At 44.5% G+C, this 8,693-nt stretch overlaps 1 protein-coding gene across 7 annotated transcripts in view; it reads right to left on the reverse strand.

Moving 5' to 3' along the window:
• Window positions 1–8,486, reverse strand: part of frmd4a (FERM domain containing 4A) — a 53,069-nt gene extending 44,583 nt beyond the window's left edge. For 2 of the 7 annotated variants that reach the window (XM_026365275.1, XM_026365274.1), the window contains exon 1: window positions 8,091–8,486. In XM_026365275.1, coding sequence (XP_026221060.1) covers window positions 8,091–8,183 — 93 coding nt within the window. In that variant the 5' untranslated portion in view covers window positions 8,184–8,486. Of the gene's footprint in view, window positions 1–32; window positions 852–8,090 lie in introns of those variants that run through there. The other 5 variants (XM_026365278.1, XM_026365271.1, XM_026365273.1 and 2 more) reach the window with 5 other exon arrangements.
• Between the last annotated feature and the right edge of the window lie 207 nt (window positions 8,487–8,693).

Raw genomic sequence — 8,693 nt, forward strand, 5'->3', positions numbered from 1 at the left:
GCTTCTTTTTGCATATGTGCAGTGCAGCCTACCTGGTAGAGTGGCCTTGAAACACACCTGTGTGTGCGCAAGAGATGCAGGGCTCCAGGAAGGTTCCTGGCATGCACACAAAGGCGCCGGAGGGCTGTGGAGGTGAGAGTCCACAGCAGACCCTGACGAGTACATATCACTTCGTCTAGACCCAACAAGACTGCCTCCATTACTGCACTTATTACCAGCGATCTGAAATAAGACTTCCAGAGGTATGTATAGCGATATCAGCGCATATTGGTATCACATTAGCAGACATGTAATTGCACAGGTGAGCCATTACAGGTAAAATCCACACTGGCCCAGGTAATGAGCAGGTATGTTTAGCCTATATTGTCCTCTTGAGACCGCTTAGCAGGAATAGATCATAATTGGGTCATCTTTAGGGGTAAGACACAGAGAGACAAGATAACCTCGCTCTCTTCCTCTCAGTATCTCAAGAATTTAGATGCCTCCTCAAGGTCAAACCATGCTCGTCCTTCTGTCCCAGTCCCACACTGCTCATGGTCCCTGCTGACGCTCTCTCTGTCTCCCTTCTTCCTCCTCTCTTCCTCGCTCTCTTCGTCCCATTGAAGCAGTGCACCCGGTGTCCACTGGTCTCAGCACCAAAAACACAAACATTCCCACTAAGGAAATGCAGCCGTCTCCCCGAATGGCAGTTGTTTTTAAAGTGGTAAGCGCTCTCTTACTGCGGCTCGCATGAAGAGAGTCCTCTCTGTTAGTCTCATGTTTCAAGAAGAGAAGGGTATGTTTCCAGCCTGCACACCTTGTCGCACTATCTATCAAACTCAATCTATAAAAACAACATGCACTGAGACAAACACATGCACATATATATATGTATTCATCACAATTCATCACATTCATCCGAGCATGCACAGACCAAATACAGTCACTGAACTGAAAAATGTGTCTTTCTAACAGCACTGGGATTTTAGCCAGAACATTCTTATAAAAGGACAGATTCTTTTCTTTCAGCTAGTTTTCCCAGGCTGGAGTCTCCTGACTTGACCTTTCTAATTCTTCCAAAAACCTCAGTCCAGCCATTTTGCTCCTCTCTATCAACTCCACACACGGAGAATGAGAAATAATATCAATATAATTCATTACATCTAGCCTAATTGTTTATTTGAGACACAAATTTTAAATTAATCTTATCTTACACATTCCCATTTACAACAATGGCCACATGGAGGCAATACAACCCTCATATACAAGCTGTGCCAAGCCTGAAGTACCTTCATCCTTGCCAGTCTGTTGTAAACTCAACAATACAGCTTAAATGATAAATGTGTTCTGAATTCACAGCCAAACATATCATATTCTACCCCCTGCTGACCATTGCATGATCTTTTGTGTCACCAAACACTAAACTGACTAATTTTTCAACTGTTCCTGCACTTTGGTCAGAAACTGTTGATCAATAGAGAAAAAAATATAACTGTAATTGCTGTAAAGGGGGCTCCTGTACTTCTCATTAGTTGTGGGTTTAAGTACCATTGTTTGCTACTAAAACACAACCTTAACTAGCATGTTGACATATCATTATGGACACAGTACACTGTGCACAGTGGGCACTTTTTATTTTTATTTCCCTGTTGCTGTGTCTGGTTTGTTGTAAAAAAAAAAAAAAAAAACAACCTAATCTCCAGCTTTGCAATACAGTCTTAAGTTTACTTAATTTCACCAAACACATGCTACTGTACAAGATTTCTCATTCCACAGAACCAGTTTCCCATCCCTCTATCTCAGGACCTCGTATTTCACTCTCAGTAATGTCTTGAGAAACCCAATAGGAATGTGTGGTATTCCTAGAGTGTGAATTTTCCAAAATGAATCACATTCTGGTTGGCTTCGGCTGGCGCTGCACACAGAGTCTGGAGACAGTCACCTCTCAGCAACTGTAATTTACAAGGGGTGTAAATATTTGTTGTGGTAGGGAGGGGGGCGAGAGGTTAGGTATGACAGTGCACTGTTCCCATGATTCTGTGTGTTTGCAATGTCCCGCTCAATCCTGGGAAAGGTCGTGAGGGCTCTGTGATGTAAACAGACATCAGCAGTGTGTCAGCTGGCTGGTTATTACCATAGCAATAAGAAAATGGAAAAGGCCCCGTTTAGGGTTTTACAACGATAGACAGATGGACTCGACACCTAAAAGTAAGATAAGATGTGTTGCTTTATATTTTCTTACACACATTCATCCTCATCTTAATAAACCTCAAACCTGTGCACACTCAGTTATGAGGTCATCTCAGTCCTGACACAGACAGGAAACTCTCTCACTTTCTCTACTCCATTTACTGCTCTCCCTCCCTCCCTCCCTTCTTCTTACTTACTCCTGCCGCCATTTCTCTCTCTTCCTCCCTCTTTCATCTCGCACTCTTATCTTTCTCTTTCTCTCAATCTTCCTACTGCTCTCTGATCTTCGCTCAGGCGTGATATGCTAGAGCGAAGGCAAGTCCGTGAGAGAGAGAGGGAGATAGAGGGGGTGCAGTGGAGGGAAATGGGTCACAGACACTGTAAATTCACGAGAGCATTTTCAGAGGAGGCACTCTATCACACGAATTCGCTAAAACACTTGTGTACAAGAGAGAAGAAAGTACAACCAGGTACTACTCGTGCAATTTTCTTTTACTATCATTTATGAATCACAGTTCAACTGACATCTGGCCTTTACAGCAGGCTTACATTTCTTAGAGACTTAGTCTAAACACACGCCACTGTCACTGTGACAGAGATTACAAGTGACATACGTGTATAGACCCTGTCTGGAATTCAATTCCAATCAGTCTAGTTTAATGTGATTGCATTAGAGGTGCAAGCAGGAAAATCAATAAATACTGCAACGTGGCTGACGTGAGGGATGAAAGCAGGGAACTTCTATATGGACGCGTGTGAATGCGTGCGCATGAGCGTCACTTTCCCCGTACATCCGCGCGCCTGGAATAATTCAGCTAAAAAACGCTGTTTACTGCGCATCTGCGTAATGAAAAGAAAACCCCCATGATGAGACAAAAGCTTTGAAGCATCAGGACTTCTTAGTCTCCCTAGTATAAAAGTTGACCTAGTTCATGTGTTACATGCTGTTATATACTTTACACACACATGCACAAAGCATGCACACATTTTCCTTCTGCACACACACACACACACACACACACGCTCTTTCTCTCCCTCTCTCTCTCAAGCTAATCATTCTCTCCACTTTGCCTGGCAGATAAATATTAATGAGGATTACTATGTTACTGCAGGACACCCACGGGAAAACAAGAAACTGCACCTCTTCTCACTGTGTCGCTCCCTCTTTCTAACCCTTTCCTGCTCTGTCTTTCTTTGTCACTCATGCACACCCACCCACACACACACACCCACCCACACACACACACACACACACACACACACACACACACACACACACACACACACATACACACACACACACACACAGACCATCTTCAAAAAAGTCTTTAAAGTGTCTCTTTCTCTTTAACTTTCCCTTTTTATTAATTTTATTCTGTAATTGCAGATTACACACACACATACACACATGCGCGCACACACACACACGCACACAAACTATGAATAACCCTGTTCATACGAGTGAGTCACACACAGTGCCTCCGTTCTCACTGAGTCGTGTTATCTCTGTCTAACAAAAAGCACAGATTGTGCTGGGATATTTCAGGAACATTTTGGGGTCTCCACATCCTGTTTTGGGGAGGGGGGGTGGAATTTAACAGACTCTTTCCCATCAACCCACACTCATCTTTTTCTCTTTTCTCTCTGCTCTGTCTCTTTTTCTTCAAAGGAGTCATTTCTGAGAACAGAGAAGCAGAGATAATGAAGGAATCATTCTGGGCTTTGCATGAAGGTGGCAGAGGATGGGGACACACAAAAACACAGACAGGCTCGCTCACACGCATCCATCCACTGGGGATGTTTTGGCAGAGGACAGAGGAGTCCAGTTTCACCATAGCTACCCTGCTAGCAAACTGTGTCCATAGAGAAAACACATTATCAGCAGCTCACTGCCTTCAGCCTTCACTCACAGTCAATAGGTGATCATCTCTCCACTGTTTGATTGTGCTCTGTACAGATTTACTTTGAACTTGTACGCAGCTGTGCCGTGTGTCTATAGGACTGCAGGTTGATTTTGGACGGGAAATAGAAAACAGAAAAAAAATCATAGCACAGAGTGATGAAAGAAGTCTCCCCTGTGCCCCCCCCCCCCCTCGCCTTTCCTCCCTTGCTCAAAAACATTCTTCCTTGTGAACTGCCTTGGGGAGAAAAGGGGGGGGGGGGGGGGTCCCTTTTCATGCTGAACAGGGTGTGGTGCAAGAAGGGCATTCAGGAGCCTTTAGCTCCAGTTATTCCCACCTCTTTCTTTTTTTATTCCCATCTTTCCCCTTTTCTTTGTCTCATTAATTAACGGACCACAGCTCTCTCACCTACTGTCCTGAGGGCAGTTTGAGAAGTCTGGGAATCAATACAAGAGAGCAGAGGTGCAGGGGCTAAATCTCAAAGCTCTAAACTGATTTGCTAACAGGCGGATGATAAAAGAAAATTAAACAGAAACTTATGCTGAAAGTTGTTCCTTTGTTTTCCGCATCAACTTAGTGTCTGCCTAAATGAATCCTGACTCAAATGGCAAGATAATTAGATCAGGCTGATGAGAAACAAGCAGAGTATAAACCTGATCCACAGAATGCCAGAGTCCAGCGCTGACCTTCTCTGTGATTGGTGCAGGCGAGATGTTTAAAGGTAATGAGGATCGATTAGTATTCCTGCCTCACCTCTTGCCTGGCCTGCCTCTAGCTTTCAGGCCCACAGTGGTGAGTTACAGTTGTGCTATTGTCTGTTTGCATATTGTCTGTTCGCAGACCCATTCTGTGTATGTGTCTCTATATGTGCGGGTGTGTGTGAACTTTTCCTTCTCCGACAGTGATTCACCCCTCCCACCTTTAAACCCCTGCTCCCCTGCGGTGCCCCTGACAACAACATGTTTCCTTGGAGAGCGATTCAGCCTCCTCAAATCCGAAATGTTTTTGGTCTGTTTTGAACCCCCCCCCCCACACACACACTAGCACGCATGCACGCACACACACACACACACACACACACACACGCACACACACTCCTTTGTTTGTTTGTTGTTTTTGTTCTTAATTTCACAGAAAGGAGCTGAGCAGCTTAACATGATAGCAGGATAACAAAGGCAGGGGATAATCCTAATTCAGCCAGCTCGCAGAAGTAATCGAAACAGAAAACATCCCCTAAAAGAAACTGTTTTTAAACTAACACCAACTGTGCAATTTATTATCACAATATACTGTAAACACAGAGTGTTTCTTAGGACTATCTATTAATCCTCCTCTCCTCTTATGTCAGAGCTGATAAAACTATTTTCTGTGTTGCCCCTTCCTTTTCACAAAACTGTTGTAGTGTCGTAATGAAAGGTACGGAAGATGCCAAGAAAGGTGAAATGATTGGGAAAGAACCATCACAAGTCTAGATAGGAAGAGAGGACTTCTGAGCCGCAGCAATGAGGAGTGGAAAGAGAAAATGAAACGAAATTGACTCACAGAGAAAATGGATAGAAATAAAGTCTCCTCGTCAGTCCTTTGTGGTTTTATTCATGTGTCATATTTGTTAACTGTGAACAAAGATGGATACATTCTCAATGCAGATATTCCTCAATTATCAGTGACAGAAACCCACATCCATCAGAAAGTACTGACACCAGTGTAAGACCATTCATCTGCATTAGACAGGTGACAGTGAACAGACGAGGGAGTGAAAAGGAATAGAGGAGCCATTATCAAAATATATTTCAAGCAAGTTACAAAATGCTAATGGTTTTAGAGAAAAGCGTTTAGCCAGTGGGGATGCGCACCAACTAACCTCTGCATGATCACTGGGAAATGCTGAGGGATATGAAAAACTAGGCTTCCAAGTGTGCAAAATGCTTTTAAGTGGATCTAGGCTTGCAGCAATAAACATCTCCACTTCAACATTCCCCTCTGCTCAGTCAGCTGCTTATAGCTGCACAGATTCTGTCAATATTTTCTTTCTGTATGCTGCTATGTGGCTTATGCAGTCGCATAAGGCAGAGGCTGCATGATAAGTTATCTAACATGACAAGTCAGAGCAGAGCAACTCTGCAGCTGTGTGTAGAAGTGAAAGTATTTGAGCCTCAGTAAGTACGTAGGAAGACAAAGACATGGCCCAACAGACTGTTAACCTTTACGGAGCCTTTGGGGTAGAAACCAGTAGATCATGGCGCTTTGTTCACCTGCCATCAAAGAGGTGAGGAATCAGTCAGGCTCTCCTTTTAAAATGTCAATTCTTGAGCACGTATCTGCCCATCTGATTTCATCTTATATAACTACTGTGAAAAGCTGATGCACTCACTAATTTAGAAAGCAAGCTACACATTTGTCTATGCAGTCTTCCAGCACACAGCACAATAATGCAATGAATTAATGTAAATCACAACAAGAAACCCCCCCCCCTTCCCAGTCTGTCTGCACACAGCTGGCTTCAAGAAGAATGAGTGGCAGTAGAAGGGAATGTGCAATCAGGAGAGCGAGAGAGGGAGAGAGACCTCCCTCCATTCCTGCATGAGGAAATCAGCTTTTCTCCATTAATTAAGGTGATTTGAATGACTGTGTGTGTGTGTGTGTGTGCACAGGCACCAGCCAATCAACTAGCAGCAGTAAGCTCTCTAAAAAGACCAGTGGCAATTCAGTTTCCTCCAATCAAGCACTATTATGTCCACAGTTTGCCAGACACATTAAATCGTGCATCGGCACAGACTCAACCGTAAGTTGTAAGCATCAGAGCAAATTCTAAGTTGCATTATCTCAAATTTCATTTACTCTGAAGTTTCTTATTTGAAAGGACTCTAACACGACAGCCTGGGGATAGAAATGATGCAGCAGTTTTTCTTGTGCTGGAAATAGACTGAATATGTTTGTGTTATTAAAGCGAGAGCCGTTTTCATCCGATATTAAGTAGAGGCACACTGTGTCATGTATGGTAGGTATCCTCTGTGCACGTGTTCAATCAAAGAGAGAACTACAAAGAGACTGGCAATTCTCAGAAGAAGCCATGGCATTTAGAAGTCACATTCAGTCAAAGAGACGTGTTAATGAAACATCAAATGGGGAAACTTTCAAAAGCGAGATGAAACTCAATTCAGTATGAGCACCTCATAATTTTGGGGGAAACAGTTTGGAAGAGGTGTAAGCACAGCTAACTGTCGTTGAGTTCGAGTCACTCCATACCAGCGTATTTACAACATGAAAGAGAGCCGACGCACGTCACAGAGTAAAAACAATGCAGTGAGGAATGACACACACGCACGTAAATGTGGTGTCAGCTGCAGAGTTATGCATCTCTCTCTCTCTCTCTCCGCTCACACGCACACAAACAGCTTTCAGCTTTCTCGCAGCATAAACAACCTTGCTGAAGAGTACAAGCGGTGAATCACCTGGCAGGTTGCAGCCTGTCTTCACAGCTGTGACATAAAGGCTAACTTTGCAACACACATTCCATGTCTAACTTAACTGGAAACTATTATCTTCAGTCGCTACGCGAAATGATTTTTCACTGGATAAAGAAAGCATGCAGGACAGGATCCAGCACTTTAAATCAAGCTGCAGAGGATGCTACGTGTGGCTTTGAGTCAGTTTAGTTGTGTTGACAGTAACAGGCAAACAAACTGCACTCAAACAGCCCTCCCACAGTGAGATTTCCCCATAACCTTGAAAACCGAGGACGGCAGTGGAATACATTAGCAGTGACAGAGACAGACTGAGCCGTGGAAGGATTGACAGACTCAGACTGACAGGAAGAGAAACACAGACACGTATTGTCCACTGCAGAGATTAAAAGCTTTGCTCTTGACTTGTCTTCCACCAACTCAAATCTAATGCCATCCCCTGGATTAGCCAAGAACCTTTTTATAAATCCCATTTATACACAGAGAAAGGGAGCGACCAAGGCAGAGGAGAAGGGAGAAAGTGAGAAAGAGGAATCTAGTGAAGCTTGTGTCTTACCCTCTCTCCACTGTTCCTCCGTAAAGTCCCCACCGGCAGCTTAAGCATCAGCCGGCGGGTTCTTCCAGGCGTCACCGCTCCCTGGACCACCATAGCATGCTCCACAGTGTGTGTGTCCGTGGGCGTATGAGCATGTGTGCGAGTGTGTGAGGTGGGTGTCCTGGCTGACCCTTCCAGCCTGGCAGCCGGGGTTCACGCAAACTTGTGCGTGGGTGTGTATGAGGAAAGAAGCTTGTGATGTAAGGGTGTGTGTGTGTGTATGTAATAGTAGTAGTAGCCCCACACCGGTCCTATGTCCCTCGATCTGCTTCTCTTTCTCTCTGTGTTAAAACACCACCCATTCTGCTCCACTCAGCTACGCTCCACTCTGCCGCTCAGGAGGTGAATGAGTGTGTGGGAGTGTGTGACAGGGAGAGGGAGTGTGCTTTGTCTCTCCTCTCCCTTCTCCAGCTCTCTGGCAGCTCCCCCTCCCTGCCTCCCACACTCACTTCCTTCAGTTGGGGGCTTAACCAGGTCACTGGATTAATGTGACGTTACGGCTGTCATTAGCATACGCACTGGTGTCACGTGAGCCACTAATAATTGTGTGTGAGCATATATATC

Source organism: Anabas testudineus, chromosome 6, assembly GCF_900324465.2.
Source record: "Anabas testudineus chromosome 6, fAnaTes1.2, whole genome shotgun sequence".
NCBI lineage: Eukaryota > Metazoa > Chordata > Actinopteri > Anabantiformes > Anabantidae > Anabas > Anabas testudineus.